Below are 26,844 nucleotides of genomic sequence, written 5' to 3'. Positions count from 1 at the left end.
GCTGCCATTCCTTCAGCAGGCAAATGTTTGCTTTTTAACTGTTCACCGGAGATTGAAGTCAGCACATCACTAAGTTACTGTCACTATGGTGATGAAGAAGCTCACGGTATCTTCAGAGGAATGGCCAAACAATGACAGTCAACTACAAAGTTGGTTAAGAATAATGTTCGATCATTACGTGCAATCTGTATCCATTGCCGAATGACCCTCAGGTGTAGAACTGTTTTGTCTCATTTCAGCGCTGGGGTATGAGTAGGAAGATGGGGTTACCATGGAAAACAGCAGTCCCTCAACTAAGACAACTGTCACTAAAGGTCTATGTATCTGCCATTGTACTAGGCCCATGCTTTTCTTGAACTGTCAAATTGAGAAAAATTTGAAAAGTGATGACTTGTTGTTGGAATCATTTCCGGCATTTTCTGATGTGTCCAATAGCGGCCATCTAAGATTTGGGTTAAGGTGTACAGTCCATGATGATAACCTTAACCATTGGTGCTATTACATTCCCAACAGATATTTTCATTTTCTCAATATCTCTTATTAGCAGACAGTATGTGACTTCCTGGTGTCCACATTAAAGCTGTGTGTTTTATTTGATGATCTAGCCTAATCAGGTCACAAATATTTGAAAAGGATTTCATGACTCATCTTATTCTTGGTCATTTGAGACGATAAGAGTGACTTACTTCTTCAGTTTTATTTAGCAAATAAAAGTACAGACATTTTATGAAATTTAAATGATAGGCTTAAATAGAAACTGTTTGTGATGTAAGATGGTTTTGATATTCGGTATAATATGTTATGAGCTTTTTCTCTAGAAAACCAAGTAAAAGCATTTGTTATTTATGTGCACCAGGAAAAAAGTATAGTTCTATCACTATTTTACAGCTGGTAAACTTTCTGTTTTTTTGACGTGACGGCTCGTGAAAAATACTTGTTTGTAATTTATGTTGTTCAATTTCTCGTTTCAGTTTGCTGCTTTGCGGTTCACAAACGCTGCCATGAGTTTGTCAGCTTCCAGTGCCCAGGAGCTGACAAGGGACCGGACTCTGATGTAAGTCATCTTTACGATTCAGACCTCAGGTTAAAATCTGACTGTTGAAAGGAAATCACCATGTTCAGTTTCAGAGGGTGAAGGGTCAAAATTCCTTATTTCCTAAGTTAAAGTTGATTTATAGTGTTTTGGTGACCTTTGAGAGAATGTTCTTCCAAGCTGAAGCAAGAGAGTAAATCCTTTATCTTCAAATGCGTCACTAACATTTTCCAACCACTGCTGTTCGAACTAAGCAGTATTTGTCCAGGATGTTACCCTGGAAGCTATATCAGCAGTGTTACACGGCTGATTATACAGAAAGCTTGTTCATCGCTAAGTTCTGTCACCGCATTTCTATCACTAGTTTCTGCCAGTTTGACCTCGTGCTTCTCACATTGTCTCTTCACATCCTACTGACTTGGAGCAGAGGTTCGATTGAGCCTAGCATAGACTGGGTTAACTCATGAGTAGAATGAATGTTTGCTGGGTGTTCACTCAGGATTGTAGCTACCACTCCACTTCACTTCAAAAGTTGTTTGATTGCTGATGATTTACCCTTGCCCATCGCCGTCAATAATTGTCCTAATTGCTCTCAATGTTTTGGAGGAAAAAGTGGAGTTTTTATGAGAGCAGATTGACCCAATAAGCAGGATATCTCAGCTTCGTTGTCCCTATGTATAACAGTATTATGTTGGAATGTTTGTGCTGTCAGGCTATCTGAATAACAGTACAGCATATTGCTTGGTCAGTGAAATAATCAGGCTCCCATTCTTCTCACATTCCATGCTTAGAATTAGCTTTCAAATATGAAAGAAACACAACCAATATGTCTAACAAGTCAAATGCACATTTTATGTAGCAGAAAGAAAGGTTGATTGTCAGGAACACTGATGTATTGCTTCATTTTGGATGTGGTATTGGCAGCCATTATTGATTATAAATGCTGCCTGCCACTTACCTAATTAGGAGAAAGTTCTGCTAAAGGAATCTTGCCGAGCATTTCATCGGTCTTCAAGATTGCCGTCCGACTCTCATGGAGAGTGATTGAAATGATTTTACTCGTGTATCATACTTGTCGTAGATTGATTTTGGCCCACTCCTGAGGAGTAGGTGTCTTGGGACTTACAGCAGCATCGGTAACTCATATTGCCTGTGATCACGGGTAACTTCAAAAACTGTGTTGCCTGTAATCACCGGCAGGTCACTTCTTCAATTGACGTGTTCTCTAAATGAGAGGGAAATCCTAGTAAGTCGTAGCAGCCACTCAAAATCATGTTTATGTTTGTCACAAGTCAATGCTATAAGCGCTATAATGTTTAAACAGCACATGGGGTGATATGAATAAAGACTAGCAAATGCTTTTACTTCAATTTTGTACAGAAAGGCCTAGTGTAAATGTACATGGAGTTTTAGATAAAAGCATTTGCTAGTCTTTATTCATATCACCCAATGTCATGATATAGTCATGTGAAGTCAGATGACAATCTCTACTGTAGTTGATATCAGACTAATGCACGCGGCTTGGGTGTGGTTAATATAACTACTACCACCTTCATCTTGAGTACAGTACATCGTCTTGATCTGGAAGTAATTGGCTACAACAGGCTAATGAGAGTCTCAACGTGATAACCCTATAGCGCAAGCTGATTTCAAGCCTTATGACAGCACAGTGACTTCCACACTCGGGATTCTCACTGGCCAGATTGAAGGCTGTCTTGTTACCTTAATTTTGTGATATGACATGCGTAAGCTTGTATTCAATTCTTGTGCCTCATAGTTTACACTGCTTATTTGAAAAACTGATGACACTTTTTCAGGCAGCATAGACATCCAGGTTCTGAAATAATATTAAAAGATGCCCTTTTGTCTAAACGCCAACATAGAGCTGCTCTTATTAAAGGATAATGAAGTGCTGTGAGCTTTTCTTCTTTGAAACGAGGAAATTTTGTGAAGACTTAAGAGTAGAAAGTATTAAAATATTGTGTCAATCAAATTAGTTTGTTAAAGTCATTGCTGTTAGCCAAGTGCAATGATGGGGTTTCATCTCGCGTGGTTTTAAATAACGTTATGATTAGCGCCACCACAAATCCACCCATTCATTGATTTCTCCTGGTTTACTCTAATATCAATAGAAGCTGCTCATCCATTGTGAGACTAAGTATGCGTTGATGTTACCTGAGGGGATTAACATGTTCAAGTCTTCATCAATGCTGCTCTCAATTTACCCTTGATGACAAGGGCTCTTAGTAAAACAGAATATCATAGAAAATCACACCACAATATCATTACAATATCCGTTAGTGATATTTTTATGTGGTTTATTTGATTTCTTCAGTAGTTATTCTAGTCATTGTTCTGTCTCTAAAGTGCAAATTTGTGGAGTCCTGAAATGAAGATGTAGTTGCTGGCAGCTGAGGTGTCACCTTTCCTATCCTGAACTGGGCCAACCATACAATAGCTGAGTACATTAATCAAGCTCATTTTGTTTGACAAATCAATGCTTCTGCACATGGTGGTACATACTGTAGAAAATTAGTATTCAGCCTCAAACACTCATTTATATACAGTGGAACCCCGCTCTTTTTTTTCAAGTCCAAATTTTTCTTTTATTTTTCTTTTTCGCTGTTTTTTTTCCTGCTCAACCACCAGTACAGTTGAATCAGAAATGCTGGCAAGTCTGAATACAAGCAGTCTTCACGTTTGGAGGCCTTGTTGACAGCAACATAGGATGGTAATTGCCCTCCTTGACTCTGTATGCAGCTTGATCAAGTGTAGAATAAGCAACATATTCTTGTTTAAAAGGCTTTCGAGAAGATTAAAGTAGAAAAGTCAGTGGATAAGTCTGCGTATTAGTGTATGTAGTATCGATGCTGCTTTGATGTACACCCACATTGCATGTACTATGACATGACAGAGTATCAGATCCCTGCTCAGGTGGTACTAGTATCAGACTACAAGGAGATCAAAATACTGATGCCAAATGCCCAACCCTCTACCGTTTTACTGTCATTAGATATACCAGAGCCATCGTCTTACTGTCATTAGAGTTACCAGAGGCCTACTCCTTGACTTATACTGTCATTAGAGATACCAGAGGCCCACCCCCTGACGTCTTACTGTCATTAGAAATACCAGAGGCCCACCCCTCCCATGTCTTACTGTAATTTGAGATACAAGAGGCATGCTCCTCCAACGTCTTATTAGAGATACCAGAGGCCTTCTCTGTTAATGTCTTCTACTAACACTGTCATTCAAGATAGAAGCTGAACCTTAGTGAGCTGATGTCATTCAGGGAATGGACGGTGGGATGGAAATGATCTCTGACAGATAGACAGTGCAACACATCAAAATGCTTCATCTTCAAGAGAAACGAATAGAAAGTGAGACACATCAAAATGCTTCAGCTTCAAGAGAAACGAATAGAAAGTGAGACACATCAAAATGTTTCAGCTTCAAGAGAAACGAATAGAAAGTGAGACACATCAAAATGCTTTGGCTTCTACAGACGCCTTTCCTCTGCGATCGCCGAGGTATTGTACGCCAGTCTCCTGTTTCTATGGTTACGTTATTGGGTAAATCAACAACATTAGAAAAACTCTCCAAGCTGTATGTGGATGTCCATTTAGTTTTCTGTTACCAGGGGATTAGGGAACAAAGTAAAAGTTATCTAATGTTCTGAAACAAAGCTACATTGGTAAATTTGGGTTCAACGAACTGTCAGTTTGGAATATAGTTTCTGACCAGACTGGTATTCAGCTATCAGGTCAATGAACTATTGCTAAGCAGAATTTGCCAAATCTCAGTTTTGTGTCTTTTATATGAGGTTTGGCTGAAATCTTAAGAGTGGTGAACTTTTTTGATGCAGGCTCAAAGTAGGTGAGAGCAGTGACAAGAACCGTGACATTGACTTTCAGTGGCCTGAAGCTGGCAATTGATTTCTGCTTTATGGTCTCTCACTCAGGACGCATGGCTCTTTTATTCCCTGTTGAATTGCCCCCCTGCCCTCCATGGTTGAGCATAACAGCTCTTGATCCCCCCCTCCATGAAGTCTGTGGTTTTAAGACATATTGCTCCATTGCTGCTACTCCTGATCACAGGACAGCATATGAAGAAGGATCCAACCAGGATGCAGACAATGAAGACAATGACTCGTCACTGAAACCTTTAATACCACAAATTACAAGCAAATAGTAATTAGTGTGAACTATCATTTCTTTTGATCTCCTAATGGGTAACTAATATGTCCCATTAGTGTGGTGTGGTTTGGAGGCGGAGGATGATCAGACCGCCCTAATAGTGTTTTTTATGTCAGCCAGCAGTCAACTGATGTGACAGTATCATGCGTGTAGAAATGCTGATGGGTACAACAAGTACTGGGTGATTTATATACCAATGGTCATATACCAAGAATGGACTTCCTCTCCTTTTCATTATCAATGCAGATTTCTGTCTTTGTTCTCCTGGTACCACTTGGAGGCCAAGCAATGCGTCTTTCATTAGTAAGATGAGGTGTCATCCTCCGGTAATAATTGTTGCAGGTCACTACAACAAAAATCTCTGGTTGGCGGTGCAAATGGCAATCTGGTTTTGGGGATGAGATCATCCTGTTTGTTTGGCAACCTTAGGCGGTCACATTGGAGTCAATTGATCTGTTGACTATCATTTCCACGAGCTGTAATGAGGAGTAACTTTGATTGTCATTACAGCTACTTGTGGTAGGGTTATGTCAATTAGAGATTGGGATTTCTATGAGGAACGGAAATGATGATCTTGTAGACCTAACTGCCTTAGTCACCTTAGGTGGATTATCATAGCAAGAGATGCAATGTTCACCTGACACTAGGTAAAGTTCATCAACACAAAGGAGTTGAACTGGATTCAGAAAGAGAGTAACATTGAATTGTGATTGGTCAAGAGTCATGAGACTTCAAGATGCCATGCCATAATTGGAGCAACCCGCCATCAGTCAGATGAAACTTTCACTAAGCATTGATGTCTATAAACTGTAAATTCCAATTTCAAAATATAACCATTCCATTATGTTGCATCAATCAGGAAAATTCAAATAATCATATGTCTTTGACAGATGGATGGTATCACTTGTCAAAGCATATTAAACTTTTAAATGGGAAAGGTTTGAGCAAGCTTTGAATCTTTTCAATGTGTTTTTGATGAGAAGAGATATTTTTGTTAAAACATGTAAAGAGAAAGATTTCATCAGATTTGAAATTGGCAGAGATGCTGTGCTGAAAGGTGACTGATCTTTGGCGCAGAGATTGATCAGCCCCGGAGGTATTATGACTATCGATATTAAAATTCTCCTTTATCTCTGCCCCAGGGAGTATCAACATTTCGAGTGATTTCAATCCCGTACAAAGAACCGCTCGGAAAGGTTATGACAGATGCTGCATGTCACTCGTCAAAACACACATCACCCATGGAAAACCAAACAGCACTCTGCACTCGCTTTTTCATGAATCCTGGAGCAATTTCATCCGACAGAAAGTGCATTGCAGTAATTGCTGATAGACGATACTGGTTTGATGCAGAAATAGAATTAAGAGTAGAAGTACCGTATTATTTGGTTGAATTGCATCCGAGTTGAGAATTATGCAGTGGGATTTGATTGATCAAATCGTCTCATTACATCTCTGCGGCATGGCAGCGTTGGCACTTTGCACACTAAAACAGTGCTGTGGTTAAAAACGTCATGTCAGTTTTCCAGTCTGGGTTATCTCAGCCCATATTTGAGGGTTCATTGAGGGAGGGACTTCAGAGGTGGTGACATCAGCATATTTCCTTGTAGTTCCAGTTCCTGTCCAAGGCTATGTAATGAAGTAAATTAAGTTTATTGTTCAGTTTGTGGGAAAGTCACCAAATCGAATGTTTCAATAATATCATCTATAACTTTCTTTGTCATTATCGATGCATCATAATACTGTTGCGTCCAATTCCTCATTGATTCCTGGGAAGAATAGTTAGTTAATTATGTATAAATGACCCCTGGGATGGTGATCTTTGATGGACCCAGGCCTCATTATGAGGATCTTGATGAGAGAACATGGAATAGTCTTTGGATTAGTGAGGCTGTGACTGTTCCATTGTAAATAGATCTCAATAGGAATCAGTAGGAGAGGAACTATATCATTATTACCCCATGAAAGACGTGGGGAATTTAGAAAATGGTTGATTAACCATAAATCAATTGAAACATCAGAAAGCACTACTGTTAGGAGCTGGCGAACAAATGCTCATATCATATAAGTTAATAATTCCTTACCCTTTTGGATGATTTTTTGGGTCATGTACGAGACAATAGATACCAATATCAGCTATATTAAGAGACCATGGCAGTTGTAAACATGATGTTACTGTCTTTGATGTTGGTAGGGACCCTGTGGACTAGACAAATTCTACAGAATAACTACAGATATTCCAGCTGATAGAAGCTTAAAACACAATGAGAGTTGGCTGTGCATTCATGCGTGAATCTGACCGGCTGTACAAACCAGCAGTGTTTACACAGAAAATTACTGGATTTGATATTTGGACAGACTTTTATTTGAAGTGACAAGAAATTAAAATGAGGTAGACCTGTATTTCACTAGAGACTACCTTCTCTTTTTGATTTCTCCAGTTAAGGCTGAAATGTATGCACTTTCATGCAGAAGAATCGGTACAGTCCATAGGTGATCGTAGAAGGATATTCCTGATATTCAAATATAACCTTCGATATTGTTATAATAATCAATTGGAGCAATGATTGCCTCATTGATTTATAAGGTATCTGGTTTCTAGGCTGATTCAGAGGTGTTATTGGTCTGTCATTGGTCCCTCATGATTGCCAGTGGTCGTCATATAACGTTACAGAATTAGAAGTCAATATGTCCCATTACTACCAGTAACCATACATGAGACTTTTACGTAATTCTCCATCTTTTACTAACTTGTTCAACTAACTTGCTGATGTTTGTATGATTTCCCTGAAACAGTTATGCCATTTTTATCCCACAGAGACATGTTCATAGAGATTTATCCATAACGGCAAATGTGCATAAAAAGTGACAAAGTGATCTATAGTTGACATCGCTGTTAAAAGCTTTCATAGAAATACATGATTTTATCGATCGTTCTATCATATCATTTGGACGTTCGCTCAAACGGAATGCATTGATTGGACAAAGAGAGTTTTAATTTAATCCGCCGTGGAATGAAAGCAATTTGTAACTCTGGTTTGCTCGGGTATAGAAAGGAAAAAATGGACTTGTTGAAATTGTAGTTTGATTAAACGACTGGCTTTGACAATTGCTTCATTGATTTCTCCTCATTCTAGAGAATTTGATTACTTTTCTCAAAGAATTGGTCGCAATGGATTTCCAGCATCTGCTTTTTAAAGCAAATATATTTAAGTTAATTAGTTTAGTCTGGAATGAAAGGATAATTATTTTTTGTCGAAGTTGAGTTTTTTCAATTTGGTTGATTAGCAAGCTTCTAGATGCCTAGTTATCTCTCGAGTTGATGTCATTAGTATTGTAGTTAATGCTCTGTTTCAGTCAAGCTGGTCCTGTTGAGGTAAGTCAAGTGAAGGGAGTCCTGCCCCTGTGGTCGATTGCTAATCCGAGCTAGGCTCTATCTGTTAGAATCCTGGGCGTAAAGTGCCTTAAGACCAATACTGCAATCCCTATTGATCTCTGTTACATCTGTCCTGTGTTATCATTAGACTCTACTCTATACCGTTGCTCCTTTGAAGAAAAGCGGTCATCTGTCACAATTGACAGTGATGAAGGTTTGAGAACGCTGCAGATGTCAAGTTGTAGATGGAAAGTAATGACCAGTTGGTGATGATGAAGGTCACTGGTCGCTAGTGCTAGTATGGATCTTCCAAGAAGAGAAACATGAACTGCCAGTCGTTCTGTTTCACAAACGCACAACTCCAGCTGAGTTAAAGGGAACTGAAACCGCCAAGCCAGTTCGTATGACCTCGTTTTCATTTCCCGCGTATCGGGTGATCAGAACGAGGCATGAATGAAAAAAGGCGCCTAGCTGTCAATCATTGAGTGACGTCACTACTATGGAATTTACTACGAAAACTCATGAATGAAAGATCGCATGACTCACGTGATTCTCACATGATTCTCAATAATAACAAATTGAACTGCGCATGCTCGGGCACTGGGTGCGGAGCTACAAATCTGAACTCGAATAGGAAGTTGGATGTTTGACTTTCTCGGGCGGTGAAAGTCGAAAAGTTGAATAAATCGCTCGGCGGTTCCAGTTCCCTTTAAGCAATCCAGAAATCTTCCTAAGACTCACAGTTCTATTGCATTGGTAGACAGACTAGCCAGAGGTCGCTGTATGGGAAAATCAGTCCCATTCATTGATTGATAATAGGATCCAGACAAGTCATTAATGCCTCAGCTAGAATATCCTTTCCCTAAGAAAGCAATCACCACATAATGTCCTGTCTTGGTACAGGTTTACAAGCTTATTGATGGAATGGTGCCTCGGCCTGTCACCAATCGAAGCACAGATCAACTTATATTGAGCAGTCACTTCACAAATCAGAGGAAATCTTGTCACTTTGTCGATCAGGTGTTTGATTTATTGAATGCTTCAAAGGAAATGTAAGCAATCTTTTTGTAGTCAGGTGTTCTTAGAATTATGATTCCATGAGGTATCATGACTAACATACCAAGAACTATCCGATATTGGGGTAGGTAGGGTGTTCAGGGTTTGCTAATGATGCACCTTCTCAGAAAAAACTCCCAACTGTTTGGGCTCCAGAGGTGATAATAATAGTAAAAAGAGAAGACGTTTTTGTAGTGGAGGAAAATCAATAGTCTTCCCTAGCTTGTTGGCTGGGCCAAATGAGTAAACTGGCTATGAATGTCACATCCCTGCGGCTGTGTCTGCTAGTTTTAATCACTGGCACGAACATCAAACGCATCGAGAAGAGATTGATTGAGGTTGAAGCATTCCCATCAGGTAGTTATTGAACCTGGCCAGGAATTCCCTCCAGTCGGTACTGTTTATATTGGGGCTGGTCGATTGCTGGTTGAGGTGTGGTCAGTGATGACAACCGAGTTGTTTTCATGCAATATTTTTTGGATAAAGTTTTCATTTGAAGCTTGATAAGCAGGGAAAAAAGTCAGACTCTGTGTTGGTTCATGACAGTATCATACATGATCCCTTCAGTGGTAGCCTCCTTGAATAATGAAATAAACGAGGATATCCTTTACAATATCCAGAAAATCATGTAATCCCAGAGTGGCGTCTGTGTAGCTTCCAGAAACATCAGTCAACACCACTTATCACAACTTGTGCCACTTTTATGCCTTAATCTAATTGTCTCTGTTAGTGTTTTGTGTACTAATGAGGTTTGCTGGATAATATTCATGAAAATATCCACATTTAGTAACGCTTTGGATGGTGGATGATAATGGAGACTCCTTGGTATTTACACTAAATGGGTTCCCTGCATGTTGTTCATTACCATGTTGTACAACCAAACCATTAAGTGAGAGCGTTTAATGCAAGAGGCTAGCTTCACTAATAGAACTGCTGCTCAGAATTATAAAACTCTTTTCAATCAATATCATTGGTATATCATATCTATGGATGCTTTGATTGGACTAAAGAGGTGATGTGATAAACATCATCGTTCTCTAGTCTAGACCTTGAGATTGGGGGTGTAAGTACACTTGAAGGCTACCTGTAGAACAAGCTAGTAGTGTTGTTCCACCAAAAGTAAACAGTTCTACCTTCAGAGTGCAGAAATTGAGTCTGTAGTATATTGCAATATGAATGTGCAGCAGATGGCTTGCTTTTTTACAAAGGAAGATGTACCGATATACTCAGTCAGGTGTGTTTAATTAGAAAATCATAAGCTTGGCCATACCTTGCTTAGAATGAGGTTGCATTGACTTGTTGTGAGAGGCAGTTATACTAGATGGTATCAACATTCAGCCTGGTGTCTCATGAAGGATTATCAGATAGCTTTCTACTTTTGGACGAGGATTGACCTACATTGATGTGACTGTCTCAGGCTGAGTAGCTTGGCACATCTTAGTGTCATTTGTACCTCTGGTAATGCAGTCAGGACATCTATAAATCTATATATACGGCCATTGACAGGCTCCTCACAGGCCATGGACCCTAGCCTGAGCAGTGTCATTCTGTAATCTCCTTAGCATCTATTGGATTGGGGGACATTGCATGTTATCCCCTTAGAGATCAAGGACAACTTCCCCTGACCATTAGTGATGTCACGTTATGAAATAAGAGGATCTTGTAATAGTGGCAGAGATGTAAACAGGTTCTTTACCTCCTTGTAGAGGAACATGGTTAGAATGCTATTGATATTGAAGAGAAGATATCACCTTTCCTTAGACTTGCTGTACAGGAGGTTTACTGTTCACATAAGATCTCACCAATGTTCTTACATCATCTCATGAAGGTGTAAAGCTGAAGTAATCAAGAGTTCACGCCTCTGCCTAACTTTACTTAAGATGTGCAGACTTGGATTGTCAGCTGAAGATAGCATTACTCACCTGTGGTGTATCATATATATTCTACCGGCTATCATTGTTTCATGCTTTGTTCATGAAAAACATCTCCAAACATTTTGTTATTGGCCAGATACGATGCTTACTCAGTACACACTGTGGAGCTTTTAGATTCCCAGCAGAGAGCAAGATACCAGTATGATATTGGATACTGTTGCTTTGTAGTAGCTTTGGTTTTGGTATCAAAAAGTTATCAGTTCTTTGCATTGGCTATTGGCTCATTGCTTCATCCGATCATATTTCTGAAGGGAAAAAAACATCTGACTTCTTGATGACATACTGAGATGGTAAATTTTCAACTATGGATAAGTTGCAGTTGGTAATTTCAAATATATTTGAATTTCTTTGTGGCCATAGCTGTTAAAGAACATGATAGTTGGCAGCGACAGTAATGTGTTTAAAACCAACATGAAAAGAGCTGACATAAACTCACATTATCATTGACTGCACAAGTCCATTCGGTGTGATTTGAAGATACCACCTTGGAAAGATAGCATCAGGCATCACTCAGAACTTGAAAAGTTCAGTTGGCCATTAAGAGATCAATTCTGTCCTTTACCGTTTCCTGCTCGCATCGACAGCAATATTATCGGGAGTGACAACATTGATTTGCAGTTGACAGATCAACCAATTAATGGTAGTGATGCTGGCAGTACACGTTGGTGGACATTTGTGTAGAAGTTCAAGGACAGTTGGTTCAATGAGTAAGTGTTGACTGGAGTGACAGTATGTGTAACTTGATTTCTGCCAAATTTCTGCCGACCTGAGCATAATCTACAAACAGCAGTGCTAACACCTTGGCCACCTTATAGGCTTCTAGTTCCATTCTGGCTCCCAATACAAGCAAGGATTGTGAGCCTTGCTCTAGCTACTGACAGCATTCACCTTGACCCGTTTCACCCGTTATCATTTTCCTGTCATGCAAGCCCTCAGTGCCTGATCGTGCTACTCACATTGTTTGTCGGACTATTGCACATGACATATCAATATCCTGATATGTCATCCATGTTTATCCCTCAACTGAATGGATTAGCGAGGAAATGTACTGTGGATGGGATATTAAGGTCTGATCCCATTACAGCGGGAGACATTGTGATGCCCCGTGTTCCACAGACTTTATGGTCAGTTACAATGACGAGCTGATAACTTTCATCGAAATTAATCCAATGACTGTGAAAATCGCATGGTTTCACACATTCACTGGGCATCCCGCTGTAATGGAATCAGACCTTGTGTAGAATGCAGTGGTACATGTATGCTGGTGACAGAATTGAAATCCAAGAAATAGGAGTATTCCTTTCTGGTCACTGCTTCGTCTCTCCTCTCGAGCCCGAGGGAAGTGCTATGTGAACTCAAAATGAAAGGAGCATCCCTGGTAAGCTTCTGGGTGAGAACATCGTTCTTGGTGCTCAGATTGCAGCAGAATATTACCTCCGTGATTATCACCTTTCATAAGGCGGATTCCATTCTCTATGTCTATCACAATAAATGGGCTCAGAATTCTTAATAAGTAATTGCTTTAAATTGTAAGCTCTAAGAATCTTATAGCTTACAGTCAGAAGACATACGGAGTGTCTAAGATCAGCTTATGACTGTGAAATACCGGTCACTTCAAGGATGATGCAGATGTCCATGACTCTTGCTGTTACTGGACATTGGCTCTAACGCTGCTAGCTTCATTGCCAACCATAGTGCATCACCACGTCTTGCTACAGATGACAATACCCCATCTCAATCAGAAACTGCTAACACCAAGAAACTGAGGAGATTTGCTAAATGTGTTGCTTTCCAAAACAGTCAGCTTCATGAACATGGAAGTAAAGTGCTCATTGCAGCTAAAGTGTTTGTCTACCTCAGTAGAAGTGTGAGATCTTACTCGAATGGCTTCAGAACTTTACATCTTATCTTGTCTCAGTGGATTTGAAATATAGTCAAGGTATCTTCAGTCTTAGATTCAGGTAGGTATCTTTATTCAATTCAGGTCCGAAGCAGGCTGATTCTATTAGTATTAAATAAATGAATGTAAAATCTCTAAGTGCCTTTACATAACTGACGGGCCTCATCTAAGTTCGCGTAAAATGTTTTAATTATAGGATATCGAATATGGATGGACAGACCAGATGGATACTGAATAAATCACCAGTTGTCCCACTTGAAACATACTTTCAGCAATGTTTGGTTCAGCTTGCCATACAAGGATTTGATGATATGGTCACTGCTTGTGTTGCAGATATCAGTCAGCTTGTAGCCTTGGAAGATATCAGTCAGCTTGTAGCCTTGGCAGATATCAGTCAGCTTGTAGCCTTGGAAGATATCAGTCAGCTTGTAGCCTTGGAAGATATCAGTCAGCTCGTAGCCTTGGCAGATATCAGTCAGCTTGTAGCCTTGGCAGATATCAGTCAGCTCGTAGCCTTGGCAGATATCAGTCAGCTCGTAGCCTTGGCAGATATCAGTCAGTTTGTAGCCTTGGCAGATATCAGTCAGCTCGTAGCCTTGGCAGATATCAGTCAGCTTGTAGCCTTGGCAGATATCAGTCAGCTTGTAGCCTTGGAAGATATCAGTCAGCTCGTAGCCTTGGCAGATATCAGTCAGCTCGTAGCCTTGGCAGATATCAGTCAGTTTGTAGCCTTGGCAGATATCAGTCAGTTTGTAGCCTTGGCAGATATCAGTCAGCTCGTAGCCTTGGCAGATATCAGTCAGCTTGTAGCCTTGGCAGATATCAGTCAGTTTGTAGCCTTGGCAGATATCAGTCAGCTCGTAGCCTTGGCAGATATCAGTCAGCTCGTAGCCTTGGCAGATATCAGTCAGCTTGTAGCCTTGGCAGATATCAGTCAGTTTGTAGCCTTGGCAGATATCAGTCAGCTCGTAGCCTTGGCAGATATCAGTCAGCTTGTAGCCTTGGCCGAAATCAGTCAGCTTGTAGCCTTGGCCGAAATCAGTCAGTTTGTAGCCTTGGCAGATATCAGTCAGCTTGTAGCCTTGGCAGATATCAGTCAGCTTGCAGCCTTGGCAGATATCAGTTAGCTTGTAGCCTTGGCAGATATCAGTTAGCTTGTAGCCTTGGCAGATATCAGTCAGCTTGCAGCCTTGGGAGATATCAGTTAGCTTGTAGCCTTGGCAGATATCAGTCAGCTTGTAGCCTTGGCAGATATCAGTCAGCTTGCAGCCTTGGCAGATATCAGTTAGCTTGTAGCCTTGGCAGATATCAGTCAGCTTGTAGCCTTGGCAGATATCAGTTAGCTTGTAGCCTTGGCAGATATCAGTCAGCTTGTAGCCTTGGCAGATATCAGTCAGCTTGTAGCCTTGGCAGATATCAGTCAGCTTGTAACCCTGGCAGATATCAGTCAGCTTGTAGCCTTGGCAGATGGATAGGATTGGGTGATTGAAATAAAGATGGATGAATGTGAGAATGGTTAAATGTCACATTGTGTTACTATTAGGTGTAATTTGTTCCGAATTGGTGTAAGCTCCTACATGATGACTGATTACTGCCCCATCATCACCAAATAGCTATGGAGTGTATCACCAGACCTCCTCCTCAAGTCTTCATTAGTAGCACTATTAATGAGATTTGTTGTCACTTGCCAGTAGAATTACTGGCATTATTGCCTTCTGTTCTATACTCGAGTCATTCTGTACTTAAGTGCCTCAGTGTGTGCTGGTTCATGAGGATTGCAGTTAGCTGTTGAGAATTGAAATATGATGCAATTCTCCTTTATGACTTTGAATCAACACCACGGTTGGCAGAAGTTCAGCCACGATTTCTCAATTTAGCATCTGGTTACGCCTGATCATGAAACTTTGCATGAACTTGATTTGACTCCAAAGTCCTCCAAAGAGTAATCAGCAGCATGTATCAAGAACCTCATACTGCTGACTCCTTGGTCTGCTAACTGCAAGCCTGATGTCACACCACTTGTTTGTGGAGATATGAGTACCAAATGCAGTCGGCCATGATACCTCTGTCATACAGACATGATTACCATGGTGGTGACAATTGGCTTTAAAACACATCAGACAGATCCAGATTGGAAAAATTGCTTTGCACAAACATCACTGTAACTCAATCCAGCTAATCACCCCATTGAGAAATGAAAGTATATTTCCGTTTTCAAGAATTCCATGCTTGAGTTAGGATATCAAACTCTGAGACAACCCTGCTGACAAAGTGCTACCATATCTGTCCTCGATATATCCCTCCCGACCGTGGCCCATCTGATTTTGATTAAATTGTGAAGGGCATGATGATTGGATATGGCCATGCCTTATAGCCATCACATCTGAATGGGTACAGGTATTACCCCTCATTGAGCAGTTGGGTTTACCGGATTTTAGAATCGATTGGAATTTGTAGAATTGAGTTGGATTTCCCATGTGTATTTCCTGCCACAGGAAATGAACTTGAGGCATGTCATGTGATCATGCCAGATAGAAATCACGATAAGCTTCAACTGGCAACATTTTAGGTCATCTATGATTTTAAATGAAGATACCTTTTGTGATTGAAAATCAGTGTTAAATTACTTGTCTAATTATTCCCATTGATGAATTTGCTCTTATTGTGCCTTGGATCAAGTTTCGGGGGACACTAATTGCTCCAAATGATTAGCCAAGTGAATGTCACTTGGTGCCACCAGCAAGCTTCTTCGCATCCTTATTGAAACAGTCTCTAATGTTTGATACGTTCCTGTTATAAAATGTCATACGTTGCTTGTGGGGAACATCCTCGGTTCTCTCTCGTTGATAACACTGTTATAAGACTGGAGGCAGGCGCGCTTTAATGAAAGACGACTCCTAGTTATTGATTTGAAAGGAGATGTTTAGATGCTGGGGTTTCATCCGTTAATTATGTATAAGAAGCTGGCGTATTTAGAAAGTTAATTTAGAATAAAAAAACTAGAGGTTTTCGCGGGGCATTAGTTCAAAATTCTGACAAATTTTCAAAATAAGTTCCAAATTCTCGTGAGAACTTAATTCAAACACGTGCCATTGTCACAACTAATGTTTGCCTATTTGGTGGCCAGCCGTGTATCCCTACGCCTGTCATTGGCAAGGTGGCGGGCCGAGGTTGCCTTGTCAGGCTTGACTCCACTCCTGTCTACTGGTATGTTCTATATCATTGGAAATTGCCTCTCACCAAAGCCAGACAGATTCTGCCCATCCTTCCTGCGCTCAAACCTCCCCTCCTCATTACAAATCACCATCGCCGCTAACTCTCACCCAAGATATATCACAGCCTATGATCATGATCTGCAGCCCTGGCCTGTTGGGCTTGTCCATGGATAGCTGTTCATCCTGTTGTGACTCGGTCTCACATCTTTTGATATGATGTGTCCAGGTCATGAACGAGTCTGATTGGTATGCCGATCTTGTACATCTTTGTCGCATGGTTAGGTCCTCCGTATTGCTCGTGACTCAAAAGACGAGAGGAGGATATGCTTAAGGTTGTTGAAAAACAGGGCAATGTCAGAGTAAGTGGTGTTGGTCAGTAATCTCCTCTCATGTGAGCTTAGCAAGGCATTTATCGATTTCTCTTGGGCAGTTATGCACACAGGTCTGTCATTCTAAACCCCAGTGTTTTGTCAATACTCATACTTGGCTCCTTTTGTGAGAGGATACCCTTGGTGTTGCAATGCACATCAAAGCCTTTGGGGTAAAGATAGTCTCTGTGGGGTTTTCATATAGGTTGTTGAATGAGGCTGGATCAGCTGCCATGGTTTCCAATCTTGGGAGACTGTCAGAGGAGAACGTCAATGGCTAAACATAGCGTGATAGTGGTAGAAGGTTCTGTGTTCTTTCATATCAGTTTTACATGGATGATACCTCCTGTTTGTGATGAACTTCTTGTTCAAATATCTCAAGTAAATTTTCAGTTTAAAGTTAGCGTCACAGTAGTATCAAGTTCAGTTCCTAACTCAAGTGGTTATATCTCATTCAGGTGATTTGGCAATAAAGCAAAGCGAATTGCTTAAGGTGATGAACAAGAGCTGAGTGTGACATTCTATCCCAAGTGATCTGCTCTCAAATTACTACTTGAATAACTCACTGACTTCATCAAATGATAACATTCCGTAAGATGTTTTTCGATGGAGACACATCAAAAGTAGAAATCCGATATATCTAGAGCGGCAGTAACGTGTTTGTCATTCAAAGTGACTTTCTCACTTCAGCAGGTTGGATATCAAGGGAGGGGAAAATCAGCAGATCTCTCTAAAAGTGCTTCTCCCTCCTACAGCATTCGTGTCACTAAGGCTGCCTAGCAACAAACCAGTTAGAAACTCTACACCTGTTTTCTCTCCTCTTTTTACAGGCAAATTCCTCAAGGAATTTGTCACTAGAATTTGATGAAGTTTAGTGAAAAGCTTTAGTCCGGGATGTGGGCGCTTGAGAGCTATAAGAAAGATTTGTTCTTCTTCAGCATTCAAACCAAAGAGTAAGACATGATTAGCATGTCAAAATTCAATTAATCACTTAAGGTAATTAAACTGTTAATCTCCTGCTTAGATTGATGGAAATGCAGCTCATTTCCTTCAGATTTCCATTTGAAAACAATGTGGCATGTACGTCCCACTGATAATGGCTTAGAAACTCTGAAAGTGAGTCTGAAAGCTCTTGGGCTTCCAGCTCTAGCTCTGACAACATGTTTGAAAGCTTTAGGTGGTGTATTGTGATAATATAATCATGATAAGATCGGTGAAACTGTCAGGTCCAATGAGGCTGTGGTTGCTTCATTGTCCCCATATCATGTCAAAGGATGAGATACTGCCTCCTTCACTTACAATTTGAACTATTTGTTCTTCCTATTCTACTGCTCTCGTCATTGTCATTGCAAGTCCACAATGTGTCTTAAGATGGTTCTGTTAGTAACCAACAAAACTGGCAATTTAGAACTTCCCTCAGACCTTCAGAACACCAAGTGGGTACTGACCTATTCTTCCCTTGGCATCACAGCCAGATGTAGCATAAAGCCCTGACTGATTCTGGATTTCCTCAGTTAATGGCAATTCTCTTCTTGGTCCTGACACGAAGTAACCTTTCCACCTTTCATTATTTCCCAGCCTGAACTCCCCAGAAAGTAACCTTTCCACTGCCCCATTCCTTGTCTACCACCTGCCAGTTTCAGCTAATCGAACCAATAAGTCATTTCCTTCCATAATTGACCGAGCACACCCGGTCATATCATGGACAGTGACCTGTGATAGGAGGCCTCCTTGATATTGGTCTGCAGGTTGAGTTGGTTCCGAGATTGGGATGGCGGGTTAGGGCCAATGCATGGCTGTAGCATGTTTTTCTCGCTGATGCGCAACAAGTTGTTTTAGATTATTTAGATGCGTTGATTAGATTTTGGATGCGTCAGTGTGTTCGGTAATTAGCTCAAGTGACTTCAACAGTCAGGATTGGAGATGTCTACACGGTACATAAAGCTTAGGGCAATAGGTGACTGACTCTTACACACTAACAAGTTGGTACCTTTGAAACAAACATTGTGTCCGCTGTTGCTTCCATATCTCATCATATGGCCTATTGTCATAAGGGCCTATCCCCTGAAATAGCCACCAAGGCCACAGCCATCACAATTTCAATTGTTAGGTATATTTGCCTCCAGTGTCTAGGCATCGGTTAACTATACTGCTGAACTCGCAGCCTCTGCCTTTCTCGACCCAAGGCCACAGCATTTTGCTCCACAGTCCCTAGATCTGTTGGCAAATCTCATAAATTTGATACTTCATGTAATTCATCATATACATCTTATTAGAATTATAGAATACCATTAGCTGCTGCCATCATTAATGCGAGTTTAATTTGGATAAATCCAGCCCCTGAGGTTATATGTTGGTTCCGTGGTCATGGTCATGAAGTTTAATAATGGGATTTCAGCAATATCCATTGGTTAAAATCCTCTATATATGCAATGGTTCAACTGCGGCCAACAGATGGGTGTAATTTTCTTGTTTGTATAAAACAGGTGGTTGTGACAAATTCCTGCTTCCCAATCATTATGTCCCATAATATGATCCCAATCATTATGTCCCATATGGTATCATGGCCATCTGTAAAGTTGTTTTATATCTGTGTAACTGGCATCAGGGTTTCACCTCCACCTCAGGAAAACCTCTTTCTCAGTCATTGTTCTGGCTGATACAGAAGGTACCCTGTACACAACATTAGTGGAGGTCACCTGCTTCACGGCTGAAGCTTTGTAACGATAAACCTGAAAAGCTCTTTTCTCAGTCATAGTTCTTGCTGTTTTAGATGATACCATAGTCACAAAACATCAGTGGACGAGGTCACTAGCTTCAGGGCTCAACAAGACACTCTCAGCTTTGAGAAGTTAAACCTCTCTGGAGAGCTTCTTTTAAAGTCAAAGCTTTAGCAGATTAATGGCCATCATTAAAAATGCTGCTTTCATCCGCGTATTTCTTGTAAAATGAGACACTGTGCCATGTTATTAAGTGCCGCTGTTTCTTCCATGGACATCCATCAGCTATCGCTGTTTGATCTACTGCCATTGCACAACCAGGTTTTTGCTGCTGGCTTTCTGTCCATTGATTGCTACTTCATATCCTTGTCGTGTTGTTAGGTTTATCGGTTTCTGTGTTATCATGAGGATGAATTTAGACTTCTTGCCTGGTGTGTCTCATCCTACAAGTTAACTGCATCTCTCGAGCTAAAACTCATCATTACTCCTGCTGCAAATAGCAACATCGTAGGTTACTCTAACATTTATATTGGTACTTAACTTTACCAATGTGAGTGTTTGACTTCCATGCACTCCTGTTACAAATACTTTGGTGTACACCACCTACCATGAGATATAATGTTATACACTGCCATCCGTTTTAGCCACTACCAAGTCAGCAAATGTATTGATTATTGTTCATTGAATTGGTGATTGGTGTTATTGACACATTGAGTGGTATCGGCATAGTTGCTAGGACACAACACTTGGGAAATACCATGCTCGGTTATCCTGTCAACACTTACAGTTTTGATGCTGATACCTGGAGTAGGCATGGTGGTTATGAGTAAACCATCACTGGTCGCGTACAGAATCACATACTAATACCCCACTTTCCTTGTGTTGGAGTTTGTCTTCCTCAGTTCATTTCAAGGAAATGGTTGGACCGACATCCCCTCTGGGGGGAGTATGATACAAGAATAACAGTACTCTCCATTGCATGCTTACTAAACCGATGCTGCGCACTGTAATTTATGAAGGTGAGCCTGGCGATGTGTGGTGAAACATCAAACGAGGAGACTCCAATCTGAGAATGAATTCATTGTTATGGATGCTTCTCTTGGATCTCTTTGTCGTCCTACCCAACTGAACATGGCGTGATAGGAGGAGCTCAGTTAAGCACGCTCTCATGGAATATTAATTCTGTGATATTTAACACTAGATCACAGCTAATAATCAACTAATGAGTAGTAATCAATGATTAATTAGGTGATATTGATTATTCATCAATTATCAGAGTGCTGTAGTAGACTCGTGGCATTACTTTAGAGTAGATGCACCTGCTTTGAAGATTATAAATCCACCATGAGACGATTATCACAGAGCTGAAAGTGTTGTGGCTCCTTACTTTGACAGTTACAAGAGGTTACATCAAGGATCGTAATCTCACTGTTTCTGTGTTATGGGGGACCTGAAGAGATCTCCAGTGCTGTTATGAAGCAAGATTTCACAGATACCAAATGTCCTGTAGAGAATAGAATAGGTCAGAGAGAGTGAGTGAAGTCAAATACCTCAGTTGACTTGTTAGCACTTCCTCAGACTCAGACCACTGATACACCACTGTGCTACGATCCCAGACCACTAATAGCCCTGTTTCTGTCGTCAGCTGATAATAAGCAAGGTGGACCTGAAGGTGTAACTCAGTGCTTGGAGCAGGTGCAACCATCATAGGCTATTGTCATTCTTTCCTCATCTTTCTTAAGAGGTATAATTGAAGGTGGTTGTTTGATGAAGAAGCTCTCAGAAAGTCAAGCCTAATGAACGGTGAGTTCAGGCAGCACCATTCCAGTCACACTGGCTCGTTTATTTATGTATTCCCTTGGCGGTATGCTGTCATTGAAATTCATTCTGCAATCATTCACACTGTTCCTACAAAGAAGATTTGTGTGTGGACCATTCCCATTTGACCAGAAGATTGATATGGCTCGGGGCGTACCTGTATGCTGTGAACTGATGAAACCCTATGTAGAAGCTCGTTTGGAACAAGACTCAGTCTGGCTTGATGGCAAAAGGTGTGTTGTTGTCTTGTTAGTAGCGATTGTATCATGCTGGGCCTGCCTGTTCAAAACAAGTATGAAAGTCTCTAACTTGGCATCAGCTCTAACTTGGCGTCAGCTCTAACTTGGCGTCAGCTCTAACTTGGCGTCAGCTCTAACTTGGCGTCAGCTCTAACTTGGCGTCAGCTCTAACTTGGCGTCAGCTCTAACTTGGCATCAGCTCTAACTTGACGTCAGCTCTAACTTGGCGTCAGCTAATTCAGTTGTGCCCAGCAGACTTAAAGTAAAATGTAAATGCCAGCTTAAAGTTAATGCCAAGTTAGTGAGCCCTGGTGTCGCAAGTCAAGGGTCATTGAGTTCAGCTGTGGAGACCTAACAACATGATAGGCGTGGCAGAGTTCTTCACCTGGCAATGAAAACCGTTGTTGAAACCTTCCATTGATATTGTTGTTCTTTATTGAGCTCATTTCTCTTTCATTCTGCTTGTTCATTTCTCCGGTCCATTTGGTGTCTGAAGTGAGATCATGAATGATGTGTTTAATGCATGGTGTATTGATCTGGTGATGGATGTAAAACATCACTGGTGATCGGGAACATGATGGTGATGGATACATACACAGCCGCCAAGTCTAAATGAATAGCTCAATTTGGGTGATGGAGTGTGTGGTCGACATGTTGAGCAGATACGCAGGTTTGATGTTCATGAATGTCACCACATGTCCCTGACTTTCAGGCTGAAATATTGACAGCTTAGAATCCTTTCACTGTGACCAAGAGTGGTCAGTGGACAGGCCAGTGGACATGAAGCACAGCTGGTACATCTGTGTGATTCATATTCAAGATAACAGCTGTCCAATGCTTCCCTGTATGACTTGGGGCCGTGAGATCTAATGAAACTCAAGAAACTGGGAATTTGGTTGAAGATTTCAATCAATGAGAGAAGAAGCCAGCGGACATCTTCAGTTTGGTTGTCGATTAGTAAAGTATGGCTCAGACTTCAGGGATGAGTTTGATAACAGTTAGGCGATGAATTTGGACACTTTGAATGATATTGACACAAATCGTTGAGTGATTTCCTGTGCTGAGAAGGATGCCTGGTGGCGTCTTGCCAGTGGTTTGCATTATGCTCACAGCTATAGTTATCATAAATGGTTTGGACAGTTCATATTCAAAAGCTCTTGATGTGCACCCTCAGCAGACTGGAGCTTTCGGAAGAAAATCTACTTGTGTAATCTGGTTATTTGGATCAGACACCAGGGCAGTATTCTTATGGGATTAGCTTGATATTGGTCCTTCCGACCAGATGATTATGTCTGATTGTGTCCAGTGACCTTTGATGAAAACCTTAGCCCTCGACTGCTGAGCTGCAAGCATACTCAAGAAATGATACAAGCTTCCACTGTCAACTGCAAGTTGACTTCAGTAGAATTGTACACCAAAAAACCAAATATTTTTTTCCCTTTTTTTTCCTGCTCAAAATGAACCAACATCATCAGTCCCAAAACTTTTTTTGACTGTATGAGGATTATCTTATGATTTCCTCTGAAATAGTCAGTACAAAACACATCTTCCGGACTCCTGGCATGCTCTATCAGGAACATCATCATCTACAACCATGCATGATAATTTCAGTTTATCAACATTATACATTTATTCTGGTATTTTATCACCTGAATTTCTTTCATCTGCATTTTAAACCTGCTTATCTTTTAGTTCTTTCTGTTTATTTTCCCCATGCCCATGACTTTTTTTATTCTATTTTGTTGATGTCTAGGTTACCTACCGGGTGAGTAAGCATAGACAAGGCTCACACTGTGTCCATCACTAGAGTCAAATATCTCTTCCAGATGCTAGAAACCCACAAATTTCCTCATTAATCTGGCTTTTGTAGCTGGCTCTGCAAGTATGTGCTGAAAGATGGGCGTTCGGGAGAAACCCACTGGTCTGGTTCTGGCATTACAGATTACTCTAACTCTGTAAGATTGCCACAACCAGGCCAAGTGCGTTTTCCAGTAGCAGTGTTCACAAATATCGCTCTAAAGACTTTTCCATGGGTACAGCATTATATAGTGCAACCGAAATTTGTAAGTTTGCAGTAACTTAAAACAGGTGTCTCCTTGCCCCTCACTACTTTTCACCTCATGTTTTTCCTTTCCAAGTTAGGCTGGGCGTTGCCGACCTATGCGGTGGAAAGCACCATCCACCCTTGTATGACACTACACGACTTGCGGGCAATAAAGCCCAATCCAGGTAATGATATAGAGTGTGTCTTGCTGTGTCTTACTCCATCACTGTCACTGACCTTCCCACTATGCCGCCTTCTCATTAAGGAACAATCGATGACATAAATGCAACAGGCATGTGAATTCCAAACTGTAAATGTACCGTCTTGAAGGGCAGGTGTGCCTTTAAGGATATGAGTGTCTATGTAATACTTCACTGTTCCAGTGGAATGAATTCCATTGGAAGCTGGATGGTATGTTTTGTGTGTGGTCAGTGCACCATCGCTGGAGATATCGATTCCACTCTTCAAGTCTTCACAGGGAGAAGACAGAGTAGACTTTCATCAATTCAGTTCGTATGTGGAAGGTAAGGGGTTTGTCAGGCGAGCACTGTTATAGGTATGGTATCTTATTAAATATCACCAATATAAAGATAATGATCACAGTTGAGCTACATCGTAATCTATCTAGTAATACGTGAAGATAACGTCTGTGATTTAAAAAAGATGATAGTCAAGAGATGTGCTGTTTCTAAAAGCTATCGATTCAAGAAGAAGAAAAAAACTTGTATTGAGCTTGGAATCATTTGCTTGCTTGCTTCTCTAAGATGTTGGTATGCTTTCAAGATGATGCTGTTCATACTGTCGGTTCTATTAGCTATTCATTTTGGATCAGTAAAGCTTTCTTTCATTACAAATGTACTCAACTATGCACCACGGTGCTAACCATCTGCAGCTTTCCCATTGCTACCATTTATATGACAATGTTTCCAAAAACAACCACAAATCTATGAATATATGATCAAGTGGAACTGAAAGATAATCGTTTATAGTCAGAAAGATGAGAAGCTCAGTGCTGATCACGCCGTGTTATCCTGGTGTAGCTCGTGTTGTGGGATGTGCTCATCAAGAAACCTGCGGATACATAATAGATGAGCGGAATGCAGCATCCCAGGATGCACTCATATCATCTACTCTAGTTGCGGATATAATGAGATTTTCTATTGAAAGCTGAAGGGTTTTTGTGCCGACTGAATCGTTATGGCTGTTATGCTAGAAGGTGATGGTATGTGGTAGTAGAAAGATGTCTCTTGAGCGAACTGCTACTGGTCTTCCATTTCCATATCTAGCATAAGCTGCAGCGCTAATGGACAGCTTGCTATCTGATTCTGTTGCAGAAATACCCACTTTTGCCTTATGAAACATCAAAAGTACAAGTACAACTACACATTCACGTCCAAATGGCATTTTCAAAAACCTACCCTTAGCCTCTTTCAAGTTGATGTTTGTCTGTACAAAATGCAGTGGCATCAAAATGACAAGTGGATTACTCTGTGCCACATCCATCATAGCTTAAATCAAGACATTTCTGTGGCTCAATTGATGTTTCTTTTCTGACGTACACAAGGGAATCAGAAACAAGATAATTGTCCGTCTAGTGGCAAGTGGATATTTCTACTGGATGATGTATCATCTGCCGAGCCAGTCTGTGTTCCTCTAGTTGCTTTATTTGATGTGTCCGTCGAGTATGGAATGCAGGAACCCACTGGTGGAAGGGAAGATGTTATCATGGAGCAGAAAACAATTAGACCTTCAAAATCAACTGGTGGCAATAGTGATCTTAGCTGACCAGTACTGACCCTGGGTGTATACGACATGTACTAGGCAATCCTAGTGTAGGAAGTTGCTAGAAGTCATACGTGGATGACTACCCAATGGCCAACAATCACATAATCATCAATAATCACGCAGTCATCTCCGTCGTTGCTCCATATTTTACCATTCAATCAGATGTGCTATGATAGCTCGAGGATGGCCGGCCACTGTTATAATGGTATGCCTACCCATCGGCCAGAAATCACCGCTACCGTTATCATATAATCAGTTGTATTCCGTGTTTGATGGTGACCCTCTCGGCTACCTATATTGATTATGAGGCTTGCAGCAGCTGTATGGCCAGTGGTGAGTACTGGCCAGTATTAACTTGGCTCCGATCAGCCAGAGGATGTCATCCTGGAGAGTAACTAATCAGAACATTGCCATTCTGCCCTGATATCAAATAATCTTGTCGCACAACTTTCTCTATTTGCCTAATGTATTGGCCAACAGTAATGCAACTTGGATTTCTTGCCATGGCATAGACAAACAGGGAAGCTTGGTTTTACGTCTCATTCAAAGAACTGTGACCGAATTTCGTTCCTTGAAAGCCATGCGGGTTCATCCCGAAAGGCAATCCTTGATTCTCTACGGAATCAAACCTGGGCACTTATGGTTGGTAGCCACAGTGTTAGCCACTAGGCTATAAGGCTCCTCTGATACATTATTAACACAACCATAATGATCACTTTCCCAGCAAAATGATATTATCGGCATTGGTGATATGTCTACCCAGGATAGCTCTATTCATTTGACCAATCTGATGACTTGGTGCCTTGGGTCATGGTTTTGTTACCAAGGTGACAAAACCTGTCATCCTCTATAACTTTGCTAGGAATAGATTGTTGCATTCATATCACTGACGACATTGTTTAAGAAGTGAACATTGCTGTTGCCTCAAGCCTAGTAAGTTAAGCTAGGCTTGGCTTCCTGTCAGAGTCAACACCAGTTTGTTAGCTGTAGTAATAGCTTGTAACTGTGACAGTACCAGTGACAGCTTGTCGGAGTGACAATGAGTGAGGTCAAGTGCCTTTGTTGACGCAGAGTTTACTCAGAGTTTGGAAAACGGTTTTGTTGGAATCTCCCAGCGATAACGTTGTGTTTGTCTAGTAATTACGATCTTCAAACATGAT

The 26,844-nt window shown here is 40.9% G+C and overlaps 1 protein-coding gene across 5 annotated transcripts in view; it reads left to right on the top strand.

Moving 5' to 3' along the window:
- LOC135496007 (calcium-dependent protein kinase C-like) overlaps positions 1 to 26,844 on the top strand; it is a 65,545-nt gene that overhangs the window by 6,691 nt on the left and 32,010 nt on the right. For all 5 annotated transcript variants that reach the window (XM_064785125.1, XM_064785122.1, XM_064785114.1 and 2 more), the window contains exon 3: positions 972 to 1,054. In XM_064785125.1, coding sequence (XP_064641195.1) covers positions 972 to 1,054 — 83 coding nt within the window. The remainder of the gene's footprint in view (positions 1 to 971; positions 1,055 to 26,844) is intronic.

The sequence above is a fragment of the Lineus longissimus genome, chromosome 1 (assembly GCF_910592395.1).
Source record: "Lineus longissimus chromosome 1, tnLinLong1.2, whole genome shotgun sequence".
In the NCBI taxonomy this organism is placed as follows: Eukaryota; Metazoa; Nemertea; class Pilidiophora; order Heteronemertea; family Lineidae; genus Lineus; species Lineus longissimus.
This window is presented reverse-complemented; position numbering and strand designations above follow the sequence as displayed.